Source organism: Carcharhinus amblyrhynchos, chromosome 22 (genome assembly GCF_965287045.1).
Source record: "Carcharhinus amblyrhynchos chromosome 22, sCarAmb.v2.hapA, whole genome shotgun sequence".
NCBI lineage: Eukaryota > Metazoa > Chordata > Chondrichthyes > Carcharhiniformes > Carcharhinidae > Carcharhinus > Carcharhinus amblyrhynchos.
In genome coordinates, this window is record NC_137345.1 from 12101409 (window position 1) to 12122545 (window position 21137).

Genomic DNA, 21137 nt, shown 5'->3' on the forward strand with positions numbered 1-21137 from the left:
TTTCCATATAACCCAGGGAGAGGACTCGGGGGAGTAGCTCGCCCTGGTTCTCTGCATTCACTGCCTCCAAAGCCTATGTAACGTTCTTGTTATTTCACACAACCGGAGCTTGGTGTCCGATTACAGCAACAGTCTAATCAGAGCATGGGAAATTTAATTGTTACCTCTTTCAACTTATATTTCGCTGCTTGACCTTGTAGTTCAACAATTTGAGTTAAAGGGATGACAGTTTATCAAAGCATTTTGTTGATCTTCTTTCACAAATTTGCCTTTTGTCAAGTGGAACGGTTAGAACTGCGCAGCATGCGAGCTAGGCTGAAATGAAATGTTCCATCCTGTGGGCCTGTGGGATTTAATAAGGGGAAGATACAATCTATAAAACTTCCCCATACCTTCCAGCTTCAGAAACCAGTCAACCTTGCAAGATGTTCTAGACAGCCCCAGAGTGTTAAAACGATGACAAGAACAAAGAATGAAGAAAATTATAGCACAGAAACAGGCCCTTCGGCCCTCCAGGCCTACACAGGCCATGCTGCCCAATTGAACTAAAACCCCCTACTCTTCTGGGGACCATATCCCTCTATTCCCTTCCTATTCATGTATATGTCCAGATGCCCCTCAAAACTCACTATCGTTTCTGCATCCACTACTTTCCCCAGCAACAAGTTCCAGGCACACACCACCTTCTGTGTAAAAAAAAACTTGCCTCGTACATCTCCTTTCAACCTTGCCCCTCGCATCTTAAACCTATGCCCCCTAGTAATTGACTTACCAACCCTGAGAAAAAGCTTCTGACTACCCACTCTGTCCACGCCCCTCATAATCTTGTAGAGTTCTATTAGGTCACCCCTTAACCTCCGTCGTTCCAGCGAGAACAAACCAAGTTTCGCCAACCTCTCCTCATAGCTAATGCCCTCCTTACCAGGCAACATCCTGGTAAAGAAGGTTTACTGAATGTGAAGTGGGTCTATATACCAGTTCTGTATGGTTGCTACATGTCATGGGCTTGTTGTGTATAGTCACAGGCTCATTGTATCAGGACGTGAGCTGGTTATGTATCGATCTGGGTTTCTTGGATATGAACACAGGCTTCTGTTGCCTCACTACAAACCCCAGTGATGCAGTAGTCTTTATTAATGCTCCTTTAATTAAGAACATAAGAAATAGGAGCAGGAGTAGGCCATCTAGCCCTTCGAGCCTGCCCCGCCATTTAATAAGATCATGGCTGATCTGAAGTGGATCAGTTCCACTTCGCCACTTTCTCCCCATAACCCTTGATTCCTCTGTCTATCAAAAACCTATCTATCCTTGACTTAAACATATTTAGCGAGGTAGCCTCCACTACTTCAACGGGCAGAAAATTCCAGAGATTCACCACCCTTTGAGTGAAGAAGTTCCTCCTCAACTCCGTTCTAAACTGCCCCCCCCCCTTATCTTGAGGCTGTGTCCTCTAGTCCTCTAACTAAACAAGAAATCAATTAATTAAGCAATATTGGGGGGTGGGGGAAGGGGGGGGCGGGGCGCGGGTGACAGCCCCTGATGGAGAGCTGTAACTAAAACAAATCATCAAAGGAAACTTAACTAACTAAACCAAAAAATGGAGGTGCTGATGCACCCCCAGCCCCCGCAGTGCCCACCAGGCGTGGAAGGCCTGAAGCTTGCTGGTGGGCACAGTGGGCTCCCTCTCCAAGGCCACCCGACTGTGAATATAGCCGAGGCAGAGGGGTGGAAAGTGGGGTTGGACAACCCACTCGGCCGTCCCGCTGCCTGGACTTGTCAATGGCCAATCTGGTCAGGCCCAGGAGCAGGCTTATGAGGAGGTTCTTCCACCCCCACCCTCCCCTCCCCCCACCCTCACCACCACCACCAGTGGCTGAAGACGAGGAACGGGGACCAAACACTTCAAATTGCGAAAAAAAAGAGGGCTGCAACCTCAGGCAATAAATATGGAACATACAGTGCCCCCAGAAACAGCTCTAAACATCCAACCAACTTCTGAATCACCCAAGGCTGGAAACCTGAGTGCATATTTCTCTGAATTTAGTTTCCTTAATGATTTATTTGCCCTCAAAACCTCCTTGACCGTAGCATTTTCCATCATACTAATATGTTCCAGGATGTCATTGTTGACGTCTAGTCTTGGCTTGGTGCATAGTTTAACTGTTCATTGAATTATTGAATCCCTACAGTTCAGAAGGAGGCCATCGAGCCTGCATCGACCACAATCCCACCCATGCCCTACCCCCCACCCCCACCCCGTAATCCCAGGCATTCACCCTAACTCGTCTCCCTGACACTAAGGGGCAATTTAGCATGGCCAATCACAGTCTTTTGGACTGTGGGAGGAAACCAGAGTACCTGGAGGAAGCCCACGCAGACTTGGGGAGAATGTGCAAACTCCGCACAGACAGTGACCTGAGGTCGTGAATTGAAGCCAGATCCTTGGCACTGTGAGGCAGCAGCGCTAACCACTGTGTCATCGTGGCGCCCCAATCAAGCTTCTTGGTTTCGTCTTTGGAAGCATGATCATCTGCCTGCGAGGGCCTCGCCCATCATCTGGTTAACACTTTCCAGATAGTAATATTGGTTCCATACTTATTTTAATAATTCGTTTCTAACCCCACATAGGTAAAGACCCCAAAAGCCAAAAGAGTTCTAATCTTGAATTTCCCTTTTGTCATATCTGTCACAATTCTGCAGAACTATCCGAGGGATAATCACTGATGTGTATCAAGTTTCTCTTTTTAAGACCAGCAGAACATTGCAGAGACTGTTTTCAGACAGAAACAATCTACTTCCAGCAACATTGATATAACCTTGATCTCAATCTAGAAATGCATTTCTTTAATTAATAAGGGTTGGCATGGTGGCACAGTGATTAGCACTGCTGCCTCACAGCGGCAGGAACCCGGGTTCAGTTCTGGCCTCGGGTCACTGTCTGTGTGGGGTTTGCATATTGTTTGCGTGGGCTTCCTCCGGGTGCTCTGGTTTCCTCCCACAGTCTAAAAGACGTACTGGTCAGCTGCATTGGCCATGCTAAATTCTCGATCAGTGGAGCTGAACAGGTGACAGAATGTGGGGGGGCGGATTTTCACAGTAACTTCATTGCAGTATTAATGTAAGCCTACTTTTGAGACTAATAAATAAACTTTATTTTAACCTGCACATCTTTGCAGGTTAAAGTCTCCAAGGCCAGAATCAAACCCAGGTCCCTGGCGCTGTGAGACAGCAGTGCTAACCACTGTGCCACCCTAGGTTAGGTGGAGCCATTATGCTAAATTGCCCCCTTAGTGTCCCAAAATGAGTAGGTTATGGGCATTACGGGGTAAATGTATGGTAAGATGCGGGGTGAGATGCTCTGGCTGGAAGCCAGTGCAGACTTGATGGTTCAAATGGCCCCATTCTGCACTGTTGGGATACTAATTTCCACAGTTTTCTTTCTACACAGCTCAATTTTTTAGGTGGTTTCAAAAATGGTTCCCTTTGATATTTGTCACCCTGCAAAATATGACTTTTATATTGATGGATGTAAATCCCCAAGAATAAATGGCTAAGAGTGGTAATAAAATCTTCAAGATCAATTTTCTGGCTGCGGAGGACCCAATTCCAACTCCTTGATCACCAAGCATTCCTTTGAAAGTCACGAGTATCTCTTTAGTGTCATATGAGCCACCAGGCAGTACATTTTCTGTACACATTCACCAGCATGGTGAGGCTGTTTCAGCCCTATCTGGCACTTCAGAATAGACACCAAATTCCTTCCAACAATCCAGCTCTTTAGTTTTACGCCTCTTATCAATTTATCTTCTAATTAGTTGTGGCCCCCAAAACCTCCCCATCATTTGGGAACGGCACGAGAAAGAACAATTTGTTCTCAAAGCTCTTGTATGTAAACTATGGCCCCGACTTGCTCTCCCATCACAGTCTGGGCTATTGTTACGTGACCTCTCTCCCACATTCAGAGGTTAAGTTGCCAGTACTTTTCCTAGGATCAGAGTCACTTCCAGTTCCGCTATGGGAATGCACACGATGTTCATTAGTTTTCCAAATTTTCACATCACTTTTCCAGTCCATCTCTTGCCCATTACTTTGAACATTTAGCCAATGTTTGAATTCTGCTGGTGGCTTTTCCTGCTTTCCTGACAATTATCATAGAATCACTCCAGTACAGAACCTGCACCAACAACAATCCCACCCAGGCCCCTACTGCTGTAATCCTATATATTTATCCTGTTAGTCTCCCTGACCATAGGGAGCAATTTAGCAGGGCCAATCAACTGAACCTGCACATCTTTGGAGTGTGGGAGGAAACCGGAGCGCCCGGAGGAAACCCATGCAGACACGGGGAGAATGTGCAAACTCCACACAGACAGTGAGCCGAGGCCAGAATTGAAACCAGGCCCCTGGCGCTGTGAGGCAGCAGTGCTAACCACTGTGCCATTGTGCTTACATTATCCCATTGAAAGGAGACAAAAATATCGAAAAATACAAGAATTTCTTAGAACTGTGGGTGTGCGCGGTGCTGCATAGACTCAAAGATGGGACGGGAGAAAATGCCTGTGGGAGAGAACCATAGGAACGATCTTACAGGAGGAGAAATCATGTTCAGTTGGTAACATTTGGTTAGGTGCAGCGACCGTGCTAAACTCTTCCTTGGTGTACCCGAACAGGCTCTGGAATGCGGCGACTAGGGGGTTTTCACAGTAACTTAATTGCAGTGTTAATCTGAGGCTATTTGTGACATTAATAAAAAAAGACATTGAGAGAAAAACCCAAGGACTCTGCCCATGTAGGAGACCCTGACTATGCCAAGAATTATTCTGTTACAATTTTAAAGTTAATTTAACAGAACAATCATTCTAACAATTATTCTCCTTTTACCCCAATAGAAATTTGAATCCAGTGCTTAACTATTTTCATGTATTTGAAAAGCTGATGCTAGTTTGAAACGCCTGACATCATCTCATGAGGCAGTGTGGTTGAATGTTCTGCACAAACATCTCTGGATTACGCATAGGGCAGACTTTGCATCGTGTCACTGGTAATGTTTAAGCAAACATGTAATTGTGCTGGGCTTTAAACAAACATGTAGTTGAGCATTGCTGGCATTGCAGCCTCCTCAAGTGCATCACAACTGCTTTAATACATGGAAGGCGTAGCCCTTATTGGAGATAAAGAGAGAGGTTATAGGCATGAACAAAGTCAATAGGGAAAGAATGAGCAAAAACAATTAGCCTTATGTACTTGTTTGTCTACCTAAAGTTTAAAAGTCTATTTATTTGTGTCACAAGTAGGCTTACCATAGAAACCTACAGTTCAGAAACAGGCCCTTCGGCCCATTGAGTCTGCACCGACCACAATCCCACCCAGACCCTACCCCCAAATCCCTACATATTTTACCTGCTAATCCCGCTCACCTAAACATCCTAGTACACTAAGGGGCAATTTTAACATGGCCAATCAACCTAACCCGCACATCTTTGGACTGTGGGAGGAAACTGGAGCACCCAGAGTTACATTAACACTACAATGAAGTTACTGTGAAAATCCTTGAGTTGCCACACTCCAGCGCCTGTTCGGGTATACTGAGGGAAAATTTAACATGGCCAGTGCACCTAACTTTCGGACTGTGGGAGGAAACCCAGAGCACCCGGGGGAAACCCATGCAGACACGGGGAGAACCTGCAGCCTCCACACAGACAGTGACCCAAGCCAGGACTTGAACCCAGGTCCCTGGTACTGTGAGGTAGCAGCGCTACCATGGCAGACGATAAAGGTTCCATAAATGAACTCCAACATGTGCTGGTACACTTGTGTTCATGTCTTAAAAAAAAGGTTTATTTATTAGTCGCAAGCAGGCTTACATTAACACTGCAATAAGGTTATTGTGAAAATCCCCTAGTCGCCACACACCGGCACCTGCTTGGGTCATTGAGGGAGAACTTAGCATGGTCAATGCACCTAACCAGCACATCTTTTGGACTGTAGAAGGAAACCGGAGTACCTGGAGGAAATCCATGCAGATACAAGGAGAATGTGAAGACCTCACACAGACAGTGACCCAAGCCGGGAATTGAACCCAGGTCCCTGGTGCTGTGAGGCAGCAGTGCAGACCACTGTGTGCCACTGACAATTATATAGTTAAGTTTGTGGGTAAACAGGTGATGGATGTTGATTGACTAATGGCCTTTGAATGCATGGGGAAAGGGAGAACTGGGGGTTAGTAGTTAGGAGGAAAAATTTTACCCGGCAGAAACAAAGCCATAACCAAGCAGGGGGCGAGGCTAGCCCGTTGCACTGGGAGTGTGCTGACGCCTGCGATCATGGTTTGCCTGAGCTAACGTAGAGTAAAGGCTCAGGGTAGCCACTGAAGTTAAATTGAGGCTTTACCTAAGTCAACTTTTCAAGGCCTTTTGGCTAAGATGAAGTGTTAGATCAAGCCTTGGAGGGGGGTCCAATGCCTCGTCCTGTCAGCTTGCAGCTTGTCTAATCAAGCCCAAGATGAGATGCAATGTCTTGACTTGTCAGCTTGGATCTGGTTGGTCCCTCATGTGGGGCCCATGATTGGGCTTCATTTGAATTGGCTTTTTTTCATAGAATCATAGAACCCTACAGTGCAGAAAGAGGCCCTTTAGCCCATTGAGTCTATACCGAACACAGGCCCTACCCCCATATCCCTACGTATTTTACCCACTAATCCCTCTAACCTATGCATCTCAGGACGCTAAGGGACATTTTTTTTAGGATGGCCAATCAACCTAACCCTCACATCTTTGGACTGTGGGAGGAAACTGGAGTATCCGGAGGAAACCCACACAGACACAAGGAGAATGTACAAACTCCACACAGGCAGTGACCCGAGCCGGGAATCGAACCGAGGTCCCTGGAGCTGTGAAGCAGCAGTGCTAACCACTGTGTCACCGTGCTGCCCTCACATGATTTCTCCTCCTGTAAGATTGTTCCTATGGTTCCCTCCCACAGGCATTTTCTCCTATCCCATCTTTCAGTCTATGCAGCACCGTACACACCCACAGTTCTAAGAAATTTTGCATTTTTTGATATTTTTGTCTCCTTTCAATGGGATAATGTGGGCAGCACAATGGCACAGTGGTTAGCGCTGCTGCCTCACAGCGCCAGGGGCCTGGTTTCAATTCTAGTCTTGGCTCACTGTCTGTGTGGAGTTTGCACATTCTCCCAGTGTCTGCGTGGGTTTCCTCCAGGTGCTCCAGTTTCCGCCCACACTCCAAAGATGTGCAGGTTCAGGTTGATTGGCCTTGCTAAATTGCTCCCTATTGTCAGGGAGACTGACAGGATAAATATAGAGGATTACAGTAATAGGGCCTGGGTGGGATTGTTGTTGGTGCATTGGAGTGACTCTGTGATTCAATGAATACTGCTGCTGTACCCACATGCAACAGTCTTGTGGAAGCTTTGGGTAACAGCAACAGGTGAGACCTGGGAGTGAAGGTTAATCAGACAGTATTCATTTCAGCAGGAAAAAAAAATGCAGTGATGTGAGGGCTGATTGGAAATTGAATCCTAGAACCCCCAGAAGGGGGGGCCATTTGGTCTATTGAGTCTGCACCAACAACAATCCCACCTAAGCTCTTTTCCCGTAACTCCACATATTTAACCCGCTAATCCCTCTAACCTACACATCCCGGAACACTAAGGGACAATTTAGCATGGCCAATCTGCCAAACCAGCATGTCTTTAGACTGTGGGAGGAAACCGGAGCACCCAGAGGAATCCCATTCAGACACAGGGAGAATGTGCAAACTCCACACAGACAGTGACCGAAGCCAGGAATTGAACCTAGGTCCCTGAAGCTGTGAGGCAGCAGTGCTGACCACTGTGCCACCCATATCAGGGTCATTTATGTATGGAGGAGGTGGGGGATGTTGAAGGAGAGAGGAGACATGGGTTTTACTTGTACTGGTCAAGCTGAGTGGTTCATTGCGATACCTCAGGGAAGCACAAAGGTGTTTAAATCTTTATTGAGCTCCAACAAGCACAAAAAAAGTCAGAATTGAAAAAAATGGCTAAGTGAAACAGGAAAAATTGGCGTAAATGCTGCCCAATACACCCCAACTGACATATCTATATCATCTATTTCTCCTGCTGGGGCAGCACGGTGGTTAGCACTGCTGTCTCACAGCACCAGGGACCCAGGTTCGATTCCCAGCTTGGGTCTGTGTATGCGTGGAGTTTGCTTGTTCTGCATGGATTTCCTCCAGGTGCTCCAGTTTCCTCGTACAGACCAAAGATGTAGGGGTTAGATGGATTGGCCATGCTAAATTGTCCCTTAGTGTCAGGGGGACTAACTAGGGTAAATGCATGGAATTATAGGGATAGGGCCTGTGTGGGATTGTGGTTGATGCAGACTTGATGGGCTGAGTGGCCTCCTTCTGCACTGTAGGATTCTATGATTCCTGGTATGATTAAGTTACTCCCAGCAACTAGAAATAACCTTGAAAGTTACTCTGTCAGATCCTCTCCTAATTTAATATATTGTTATTCTTTTTTGTGGCATTCTTCTTTCTTAGAGACTTGCAGTGCCTATAGTTAGACATTGTCCTTATTTTCCTATGTTCTACTATGAAAAGAATTTCCTTTCTAACTTTAGAACATAGAACATAGAACATAACAGCGCAGTATAGGCCCTTTGGCCCTCGATGTTGCGCCGACCAGTGGAACCAATCTAATGACCCTCTAACCTAAACTATTCCAATGTTATCCATATGCCTATCCACTGACCATTTGAACGCCCTTAAAGTTGGCGAGTCCACAACTGCTACAGGCAGGGCATTCCACGATCTTACTACCCTCTGAGTAAAGAACCTACCTGTCATCTGTCCCATAATTACCACCCCTTAATTTGAAGCTATGTCCCCTTGTGTTAGCCATCACCATCCGAGGTAAAAGGCTCTCACTGTCCACCCTACCCAATCCTTTGATCATCTTGTGTGCCTCAATCAGGTCACCTCGTAACCTTCTTCTCTCCAATGAAAATAACCTCAAGTCCCTCAGCCTGTCCTCATATGACCTTCCCACCATACCAGGCCACATCCTGGTAAACCTCCTCTGCACCCCTTCCAATGCCTCCACATCTTTCTTATAATGCGGCGACCAGAACTGTACGCAATACTCCAAGTGCGGCCGCACCAGAGTTTTGTACAGTTGTTAGATGATCTCACGGCTCTGAAATTCAATCCTTCTACCAATAAAAGCTAACACACCGTCTGCCTTCTAAACAACCTTATCAACCTGGGTGCCAACTTTCAGGGAGATTTATTTTATCCACAGGAAACAAGACACAGATCATCAGTGATCTAAACCTTGACCTCAGCTGCCAGATTTATGTTCCCTCACAGGCCAGGCAGTGATGACTGATATTAGTAATGGGGCTGTTATTAAGGGCCCAGTCCACGCTACACAAGAGCAATACCACGGGAGTTGCACCGATGTTGCTGCGTCTTAAATAGGACCAGCGGGTGAAAATGGCATTCTCAGCTGGAGTGCAACATTGTAAGACAAGCGCCCTCCATACACAAGGTTTGTTATCTGACAGCATCTTTATAGCATTTTGAAAGCATTACACATGCAATACAGACCGATTGAGAAACTTCTAGCTATTTCTATTTGCAACACAAAGACCAGTGACGTACAAGCTAGGCTGGTGAGTGGGTCATAGGTGGCCCTCCTTCATCTAAATGGGCTGCAAGATTGCAAATCCATTTGTTCGCTAACCATGTCCCCATAAGATTAAAAACATATTAATACGCAATGAACATTTCATAATGATTTACAGAAAATGCATAATCATTTATATATTAAGCAGGGAATTATAAATGGTTAAAAACAAAGAAATGTTGACACTTTACGAGTACAGTCAATGTTGTGAGCAACCAGCATTCACCTCACTTCACTTGGGGATCACCTTTTTTTTTATTTATTAGTTATAAGTAAGGGTTACATCAACATTGCAATGAAATTACTTGAAATTCCCCACCAGTAGGGAAAAAACTATGTGGATAGGAATCAGCAGAAAGTGGCAACCCTAAGCTTGGGCAACGGTCAACAAAATATCTCATGGGCTGCACTCAGAACTCAGCTGTGGCCCCTGGGCTGGAGATGTTTATTTATTAGTGTCACAAATAAGGCTTACATTAACACTGCAATGAAGTTACTCTGAAAATCCCCTAGTCGCCACATTTCCCTCGGCACCTGTTCAGGTGGACTAAGGGAGGATTTAGTATGGCCAATTCACTTAACCAGCATGTCTTTTGGACTGTAGGAGGAAATCAGAGCACCCAGAGGAAACACATGCAGACATGGAGAAGGTGCAGACTCCACACAGACAGTGACCCAAGCCAGGAATTGAACCTGGGTCCCTGGTGCTGTGAGGCAGACAGTGCTAACCATTGCGCCACCATGTCGCCCAGACAGTTGGATCGTCAAGACTCACAGTGCAGGCTGTTACACAGTCACTGGGTGAGATGTCAAACGGTTGGCCAAGCCAAACCCGACATGAGTCAACAGAGCACAGGCAAAGCAGTGGCAGGGAGAACTACCATTATATCAAAGTGTCTCTTTAATATGTTTTGCAACAAATAATCAGGATATGGAGATGCTGGCATTGGACTGGGCACAGTAAGAAGTCTCACAACACCAGGTTAAAGTCCAACAGGTTTATTTGGAATTACGAACCTTCAGAGTGCTGCTCCTTCCTCAAGTGTTGCATTCTGCTGATTTCTATTCGTATAGTTTTTTTCCTATATCACTTAACTGATGGAAGGAGCAGTGCTCCAAAAGCTCATGATTCCAAATAAACCTGGTGGACTTTAACCTGGTGCTGTGAGACTTCTTGATGTACCAAATAATCAGTCTATGTTCGACTTGAACTCTGCAACTTTTCACACAAAGGGTGGTGAGTGTCTGGAATGAGCTGCCAGAGGTAGTAGTAGAGGCGGGCATAATTTTGTCTTTTAAAAAGCGTTACAAGGGTAAGATGGGTATAGAGGGATATGAGCCAAATGCAGGCAATTGGGACTAGCTTAGGGGTTAAAAAAAGGGGCAGCATAAACAAGTTGGGCCAAAGGGCCTGTTTCCATGCTGTAAACCTCTATGACTGTGCAAAGTTACAACTCCATTCATAGTTGCAGCTGGAGCTCAATCAAGTATATTCCTGGGCATAATATTTCAACCACAGTGCCCTAACATAATCAAATACTTAAAGTGTTTGTTGTAAACGGGGATACATCACAAGTGTGGGTGACATGCAATTCCTACTCTACTTTAAACGCTGACCTGAACACTCATTCATGAGTTTCACCACTAGCAGCTGATCAAAGGAGCCCCAATCTAAGTTTCCTCCTAGTGCCCCTCACAAAATACCCTCCGTTTTGCGAGTGGGGATCATGGCGAGAGACTGGCGGGCAGGTGGGAGAGAGACACACCTGCAGACAAACGTGTGGGTGCACTATTTCCATTGCAAAACCAGCCCTTCAGTGACCGTGTACACCGCCCCATAGCATTGCAATATCTGAATGCCTGGCTGCAAAACACATTAACTACATCACCACATTCTCCAGAGCCAACCCCCCGCATCGCCCCCCCCACCCCACAGCAGAAAACAGTGGAGGGGAAAAGGCGCAGAGAGATTTTTCATGCAACCTGACCAAATCAATATATATCAGATTCATTGGAATTTTGTTGCCTGTGTTTTGTTTAATTAATCCTCAAATGAAAACTTTAAAAGAAACTCTCTGGGTTGCAGTCAGAGGGAGGGGTGGGGGTGGGGGGGGGAGGTGGAGGTGATCAGTCGGGATGTGTTTAACCCTGATCAGTTATTCTCAGTTATAAGATAGATGGTATCACAAGGTGACGGTTCAATAGGGATCTATTCAGGGGATCAGTAGGAGTCTATTCAGGATGATTAATAGAGATCTGTTTGGAGGATCAATAGGGAACTGTTCAGGGGACCAGTAGAGATCTATTCAGGGGGATCAATGGGGATCTGTTCAGGGGACCAGTGGGGATTTATTCAGGGAGTCAGTAGGGATCCATTCAGGGCACCAATAGGGATCTATTCAGGGCACCAATGGGGATTTATTTAGGGGACCAGCATGGATCTCTTCAGGTGGATCAACAGGAATCTATTCAGGGGATCAGTGGGGATCTATTTGAAGGGATTGATGGGGATCTATTCATGGGGATCAATTCAGGGTGGGGGTTCAGTAGGGATCTATTCAGAGGAGTGAGCAGGAATCTATCAGAGTGTTCAGAAGGGATCTATTCAGGGAATCAGTAGGGATCTATTTAGGGGGTCAGTAGGGATCATTCAGTGGACAAGCAGGGATATACTCAGGTGAATCAGTAGGGGCGGGATATTTATAGACATCTATTCAGGGGGTTCAGTATTCAGGGTGTGGCATCAATAGGAATCTATCCAGGGGATGAGCAGGGATCTATTTGGGATCAGCAGGGATTTGTTTAGGGGATGAGCAGGGATGTTTCCAGGGGGATGAGCAGGGATCTATCCAGGGGGATGAGCAGGGATCTATTCAGGGAATGAGCAGGGATGTATCCGGGGGATCAGCAGGGATCTATCTAGGGGGATCAGCAGAGTTGTATCCAGGGAATGAGCAGGGATGTACCCGGGGGATCAGCAGGGTTGTGTTTGGTCCCCCCCAGTTGCAGGTTCGCTGCTGCTGAATGAATGAGTTGTACCTTCGGGCAGAAAGGCTGCGAACTCCTGCAGGGCGCCGCTGTCCAGCTCCCCGGCGCTGCTGGACACGGTGACAATACGGAGAGATCCTCGCAGGTTGTCCAGGAGCTGCATCCTCTCCCCCGGGGTGAAGTTGGCGGCGGTGCCCACGGTGCTCGCACTGCCGGAGGAGCCGGCCGGTCTGAGGGTGTAAGTCCGGATCAGCAGGGCGCTCAAAAAGATTAGAAAGACAGACACTAGAAGCAGCATAAGTATTAGAGCGGCTTTAACTTTCCCCTTAGAATCCCTCATCCTCCTTTCCCAAAATAAAAACACTTGGAGCAGTCAGAGAAATTCCTAATGTTCCGGCCAGGGAAATCTCCAATGTTCCAGCAAGAGAAATCCTCACTGTTCCAGCAGGAGTAATCCTCACTAATCCTCAGTGTAGCAGCAAACTCTCACGTACATAGCAGCAACAACTGGCCAGTCAGCCTGTGAAAATTGCAGTGCCGGGTGGGAACTGTAGTCCCTGCTCTCAGCCTGCAGAGTTCAGTGTTCAGCCTGGTTCATTATTCGGGAAGCTATTCTACTCATCTGTGTCTGTCCTGCCCACCCCCAGAGCGCACACACCACCCCCCCCCCCCCCCCCACCAAATCACTCCCACTCCCACTGGAATACCACACTGTTGGTGGTGTCCACCCTTCTGACCAGATGTTAAACCATCTGTCCTGGCCAGGGCTGAGGGGTGGGGGTGCGGGGAGGAGTCGGGGGCTGTCAAAAGTTTGCACGTTCGCCCCATGTCTGTGTGGGTTTCCTTCAGGCGCTCTGGTTTCCTCCCACAGTCCAAAAATGTTCAGGTTAAGTGGATCAGCCATGATCTTATTGAATGGCAGGGCAGGCTCGAAGGGCTAGATGGCCTACTCCTGCTCCTATTTCTTATGTTCTTATGATTGACCATACTAAATTTACTAGTGTCCAAAGATGTGCAGGTTAGGTGGGTTGCCCATATTAAATTGTCCTTTAGTGTCCAGAGATGCGCAGATTAGGTGGATTGGCTGTATTTAATTGCTTCTTAGTATCCAAGGATGTGCAGTTTAAGTGGATTGGCCATGCTAAATTGCCCCTTACTGTTCAAAATTGTGCAGATGGGTGGATTCGCCGCATTAAATTGCCCCTTCGTGTCCAAAGATGTGCAGTTTATGTGGATTGACCGTGCCAAATTGCCCCTTAGTGTCCAAAAATGTGTAGATTAGGCAAATTATCTGTATTAAAATGCCCCTTAGTGTCCAAAGATGTGCAGTTTAAGTGGATTGACCATGCTAAATTGCCCTTTTGTATCCAAAGTTGTGCAGATTTAAGTGGATTGGCCATGGGAAATGTGTGGGGTTACAGGGATAGGGCAGGGGAAGAGGGCCTGGGTAAGATACCCTATCAGAGAATCAGTGCTGAATGGCCTCTTCTGCTATGTGTGGATGTTATGAATGTATGAAAGTCTCCTGTCTGAAAAGGGAAAGCCAGCGGGTTGAGGTTTATTGGGGGAAGGAAGTTCATCCCTGGTGCCCTGGCCAATATTTATCCTTCAGCCAACATTGTAAAAACAATAATAATGGATGTTTTGGTCACTGCCCCGTGGCGAGCTAGTGGGAGCTTGCTGTGCGCCAATTGCCTGATACACTTTCCACAGTTCAACACTCCAAAAGCACTGCATTGGCTGGAATTGGGGAGTCGTGAAGTTATGAAAGGTGCCATATAAATGCAAGTCTTTCTAATTTATGATGGCATCCGCCTTTTTCCTTGATGAGATCCAGAGTTCACTGTTCTCGCTGGAGGTTTGTAATGTAGAAACAGGAATAATCCAGTCTGCTTGCCATTCAGTTAGGGTGAGGGTTGACATTTGTATCAGAGCTTCCTGAACCAGATGTGACTCTGTTTCCCTGACTCAATAATTACAAACTGTTGCTCTCAATGCTGAAAGCTTGCATTGTCCAAACATCCGTGTTGATCATTCTTTGTTTGAAAAATGACTTCCTGTGTCAGTTCCAAGATATACTTCATCCTATTTCCGCTAGCCTCTCCTTAATTTTTTCCAGTTTAATTTAAATCTTATTTTTGCCTGTACCCTTACAGTCACCCTGACAGTACTCCGCAGGTGCGTCGGTCCACCTTGTTGTCTAACGAGGGGCATGCACACGGTGGGTCGTGCGTGGGCTGCTCTTGGATGTTTCAAGAGTAGCCTAGTACTTTGCGTCGTTTGTGTATGCTTAAAACTGGACCCGCAGATGGGCACCAGAACAGCTCAGTTGTGCAGATACATGGATTTGGGCCAGTGTCTGTGGGAGTTTGCGCATTCTCCCTGTGGTTGCGTGGGTTTCCTCCGGGTGCTCCGGTTTCCTCCCACACCCCAAAGATGTGCTCTTAGGCTGATTGGTGTAACAAATTGTCCCTAAATTATTCTCCCCTTAATCTGGTTTCCAGTGAGGGTACCATAAGCATAGACATGGGTCAAGGGTGGAGGAGGAAAAAGACATTGTTAAGATGGCGGCGCAGGCTCGTTGAGCCGAAGGGCCTGTTTCCCGGGCTGGGTTGTTCTTTGTTCTATATCACCAAACCCTGATCACCCATCCTACCTGTGCAGCCTGATCTTTGCTGGGGAAGTGATAGCTTAGTGGTATTATTACTAGACTATTAACCTAGGACTTTAGCTAATGTTCTGTGGACCCAGGTTCAAATACTGTCTTGGCAGATTGTAGAATTTGAATTCAACAAAATAGAATCTGAAATTAATAATCTACTGATGACCATGAAACCATTGTCAATTATTGGAAAAACTCATCTTCAACATATGTTGGACCATTTTGAGGAAAGTAAATCAAAAAGTAGTGTAATTATTTTTATGTTTATTGTTAGTGGAACTATAAAATTAACCAGGCAGGAGAAGCTGCTTTCATTTTGGTTTTAAACTAAAATCAAATTTTACATACTTGAGAGTCCATAGAATTCCTTTAGGGATGGAAATCTGCTGTCCTTACCTGGTCTGGCCTACATATGACTGCAGAGCCACAGCAATGTGGTTGACTCTCAACTACCCTCGGGCAACTAGGAATGGGCAATAAATGCTGGCCAGCCAGCGATGCCCATGTCCCACAAATGAGTAAAATGCCAGCACTCTGATTAAGGGGTTTTTTTTTAACTCGTTTCTGGGATGTTTGTATTGCTGGCAATGTCAGCATTCATTGCCCATCCCATTTGCCCTTGTACTGAGTGCCATTTGAGAGGACAGTTAAGAGTCAGCTACACAGCTGTGAGTCAGGAGTAGCATGCTGGGCCAGACAGAGAGGGACGGCAAACATTCTTCCTGATCACTGAACCAGGCGGATTTATAATCCCACCACTTTTGACCTTGCCTCACTCCGCAATTTCCTCCAGTTCTTGCAAGTGTTTACCAACTCTGCTTTCCTCCTGTTCTATTTTTTCTTGTGCTTCTTGCACTGTCTTCCTTCCACCATTGTCAGCTGTTTTTTCAGCTGTCTGGATGCTCGACTCCGGAACTCCCTCCCTCCTTTAGCTTCTCCACCTCCCTCTCCCCCTTTAAGTTGTCTATTTATTTAATGTTTTACTCCATTCCTAAAGTTACAAGGTCAATGCTCAGAGCGGAGCGGGCAAATCCATGTCCTTGCTTGCTCCAAAAATCAAATTCAAATTCAAATTGAATCTCCATAAGAAAGACAAACAAGATCCAAGCTGACAAGATAAGGCATTGCACTCCATCTTGGACTTGATCTTATCCAAAAGGCCTTGTCTTAATATCTCCTCTGTTGTTTGGTTTCAAGAGGCTGTGGAGTAGTGGTATTATTGCCAGCCTAGTAATCCAGAGACCCATAGTAATGATCTGGGAACCTGGGTTCGAATCTCTCCGTGATAGAGGGCAAACTTTGACTTCAATAAAAATCTGGAATCAAATTCTACTGATGATCATGAAACAATTATAAGAGCCCATTTTGTTTACTGTTGTCCTTTAGGGAAGGAAATCTGTCATCCTTATACCTGGTCTGTCCTCCATGTAACCCCAGATTCAGAGCAAAATGTGGTCTCTTAAATGCCCTCAGGGATGGGCAATAAATGTTGGGCCAGTCAGAACCCCCTCCCCCATTCCCATTAAAAATAAGTTTTGCCTGATCGGATCCCCATGTCTGAGTGGCTTTCCACCGGGTGCTCCACTTTCCTCCCACTCTCCAAAGATCTGCGGGTTAGGTTGATTGGCCATGCTAAATTGACCCTTAGCGTCAGGGAGATTAGCAGGGTAAGTACGTAGGGTTACGGGGATAGGGCCTGGGTGGAATTGTTGTCGCTGCAAAATTGATGAGCCAACTGGTCTGCTTCTGCATGGCAGGGATTCTATGATTCTATGCAGTTTCAGATGTTTTGCTACACTGCAGCGTTATCTAAACGCAGTCGATATGCTGGCTCCGCTCTTCCCCAGTGTCTGCGATGTGTCCCATAAATAATATTCAGTCCATTCTAAGTGTTTATCCCCTTTGTAAATTGCATTTTCTGTCTCCTCAAAGTCTTACAGGATAGGGTAAGCAACTAATTAGTTAAATGCAGCTCCCCAACACTGGCGATAGAATGCAAAAAAACATTTGGATTGTTTAGGTTCCAAAAGACTATATACCACAATATTTTCAGAAATAAATGTAAAGGGATGACATTTAATATAATTAATCATTGTACTATACAGTTCATCCGAGTTTCTCTCTCAAGAGTTACCAAGCAATGCACCATAGCAACACTATTGTATTAATCTGCCTATATTGAATAGTTATCCTTATTTGTCAAAAAAGTTCTGAGACTTATTGCCTGTTTTTGTTTAATCTCTTTGGTTACTGTTTGTGTTTTTCCGTCGAGAAACTGTGGCCAAAGTAGATTAACCAGTTATTCAAAAATATTGTTTCCAACTCTGGTGCCATGACTCATCCTGATGTACAAGGCATTTTTTTTAGTTTGCACATGATCACTTTTGTTTCTTTATGTCTAATTAAAAAGACAATTTGCTTACGAAAGGAGACTGACGTTTAATTGTGAATTTAGTAATGATGTTAAGCTTATTATTGTGAGCGGCATGGGCTTCCCCATGTAACTGAGAACCTGGTTAGAATTTTCTGATTCCATTGTGATATGCCGAGATATTCGAAAGCCCACTGACTTTAACAGGACTGGAAAGTGCTGCTGACTGGGATGACTGTAAAATTCCACCCTCTATTTCTGTCCTTCTCATGTGGCTTTTCTCTCATGCCTTGCCAAATAACCTATGACCCTACACACACCAGCCTTTCTCTCATTCCCTGATCCGTACACTGAAACATCAGTGGCTGCCCCTTCTGCTGCTGCATCCTTAGCTTAGAATCTTACAGCGCACGAGGAGGCCATTCGGTTCATCTAGCCTGCACTGACCACAATCCCACCAAGGTCCTATTTCCATAACTCCACATAGTTATCCTGCTAATCTCCTGACACTAGGGGCAATTTAGCTTGGCCAGTCCAACTAACCTGCACACCTTTAGACCTTCTCAAATCCTATTCCAGATCTAAGCACAAGAATCGAGGCTGCTACAGTACTGAAGGAGGTGTTGCACATTTGCAGGTTCAATTGCAGCATTAACTTGAAGGCTCGTGTGCGTTTTTTCTGCAGTGACCTTTCAGCTCATCCAGTCTGCACCAACTCTCTGAAAGAGCATCCCAGCTGGGCCCAGCCCCTGTTCCCCATCCCCTTAACCCCACACATTCACCATGGCTAATCTACCAAACCTACATACACCTTTAGATACTAAGAGACAATTCATCATGGCCAATTAACCTAACCGGTACATCTTCGTACTGTGGTAGGAAACTGGAGCAGCCAGAGGAAATCCACACAGATGCGGGGAGAACACACATCAGTCACCCGAGGCCGGAATTGAATCCAGGTCCCTGGCGCTGTGAGGAAGCATTGCCACCGTGCTTTCTAAGGTGGGCATAAAAGATCCTATGGAACAAGTTGAAAGAGTAGCAGGGGAGTTATCCCAAGTGTTCTGGCCAATATTTATCCCTTAATCAATATTGATGAGACTGATTTTACGCTCAGGTTCCAGTTGCTGTTTGTGTGAGTTTGCAAATTATCCACTGTATATCTTACATTGCAAAAGTAGCTACAATCCGCACACTGTTGAAAGGTTTTTGGGAAATTCAGAGGTTGTGAAAGGCATTATATAAATGCAGCTTTTCCTTGTCAAAGATTCCCTTAAAATTCCTCCCTATTGCTTCCGCCCCACTCTGTCATTTTCTTTCTCCCCTCTCGCCTCATTGCTTTTTGCCTATCCATTATCATTGACATGCTCTGAACCATCTCTCCACATATTACAGCAATGTGTTAACCTCCTGTTATAAACATTGGATAAAGGTCCTCAGAGCTTTTCCTGCTCTGTTGTCGTAACTTCACTGGAAATCTCAGCTAACCACATAAAGAGAGTTTTAACTACAACAGCAAAGGTGTGTGGCTCCAAGGAAATTGTCTTATTCATTATAAGGAAACAAATGGTAGCAGCCATGTGGCATGTGGATCACTCACAGAAACCTTACAGAACAGAAGAGGCCCCTTCAGTGCATCGAGTCTACACTGACGCTGAGTATCTTACCCAAGCCCCTTCCCCTGACCTATCCCTGTAAACGCACTTATTTACCCCACTAATCCCCTAACCTACAAATCTTCAGACACTGTGGGGCAATTTAGCATGGCCAATCCACCTCACCTGCACATCTTTGGGGCGTGGGAGGAAATTGGAACACCTGGAGGAAACCCACCCTGACACGGGAAGAACGTGCAGACTCCACACAGACAGTACCTGAGGCCGGAATTGAACCCGGGACCAATCTACGGCCAATCCACCTAATCTGCACATCTTTGGACACTAAGGGGCAAGTTAGCATGGCCAATCCACTTAATCTGCTCACTTTTGGACATTGAAGGACGATTTAACACAACTAATCCGCATAATCTGCTCACTTTTGACACTAAGCGACAATTACACAGCCAATCCACATAATGTGCACATTTTTGGACACTAAGAGGTAGCTTAGCATAGTCAGTCCACTTAACCTGCATATCTTTGGACTGTGGGAAGAAACTGGAGCACCCGGAAGAAACCCACGCAGACGAGGGGAGAATGTGCAAACTCACAGTCATCCGAGGCAGGAATTGAACCCGGGTCCCTTGTGCTGTGAGACAGCAGTGCTAACCACTGTGCCACCCACTTTGATTTTGACTGATTTTGATTGCTTACTTTTGAGGCTTATATGGGATGATATCAGGGTTTGCTTTGGCACTTCAGAATCATTGAATAATGCATCAGTGAGGGAAGTCACCTGGGCCCTCATGTCTGTTCTAGCACTTTGAAAGTGCGATCCAATTAATCTCATTTCCTTGCCCCTTTTCCCAGCATCCCACCGATTATTTTTTCCCTTTCATGAATTTATCCAGTTCCCTTCGAATGTTAATGTTGAATCTGCCTCCACTGACCTTTCGAGAAGCGCATTCCAGATCATAACAACTCGCTGCGGAAGAAATATTCTCCTCATTTCGCCTCCACTTGTTACTTTAAATCCCCTTTCCTTTTCTGTTTGACAGTTGGGTAGAAACAGTCTAACAGGAGATGTCTATGTACAGGCGGATGAATAGTTAAATCACAGAAAGTTCCTTCGACAAAAAAGTATTTATTCTATCCTTAAAGTTACAAAGCCAGTGCTCGGAGTGGACAGGGTGGACCTGAATCCATTCCTTGCTTGTTCCAAAAGACAAATTCAAAATCCAACTGAATCTAATTTAAGGTCCAGTAAGAAAGTCAAGGAAGACTCAAGCTGAGAAAATAAGGCAGAAAATGTAATCACTTGCTAGCTGTCCGCTACTGCATAAACGGCAACAATCTATGAGGATGTGTCTAGGGCGGTGGATAGAGGAGAGCCGGTGGATGTGGTCTTTCTGGATTTTCAGAAGGCGTTTGACAAAGTACCTCACAAGAGGTTATTGCAGAAGGTCGAGGGACATGGAGTTGGGGGTAGGGTGTTAGCGTGGATAGAGGATTGGTTGTCAAATAGGAGGCAGAGAGTGGGGGTCAACGGGTGCTATTCAGATTGGCGGATGGTGACAAGTGGAGTGCCTCAGGGGTCGGTGCTGGGGCCTCAGCTTTTTACCATTTATATAGATGATCTGGAGGAGGGAACCGAGTGTAGGGTGTCGAAATTTGCTGATGACACCAAGATTGGGGGAACGGCAAATTGTGCGGAGGGTGTGGAGAGTCTGCAGAAGGATCTAGATAGGCTGGGCGAATGGGCCAGGAAATGGCAAATGGAATTTAATGTTGGCAAGTGTGAGGTGGTCCACTTTGGTAGGAAAAA

At 45.8% G+C, this 21137-nt stretch overlaps 1 protein-coding gene across 1 annotated transcript in view; it reads right to left on the reverse strand.

Annotated features, from left to right (window-relative positions):
• Positions 1-13259, reverse strand: part of LOC145356902 (N-fatty-acyl-amino acid synthase/hydrolase PM20D1-like) — a 77683-nt gene extending 64424 nt beyond the window's left edge. The window contains exon 1 of the mRNA XM_080209891.1: positions 12733-13259. Coding sequence (XP_080066017.1) covers positions 12733-13021 — 289 coding nt within the window. The 5' untranslated portion in view covers positions 13022-13259. The remainder of the gene's footprint in view (positions 1-12732) is intronic.
• Positions 13260-21137: the final 7878 nt, after the last annotated feature.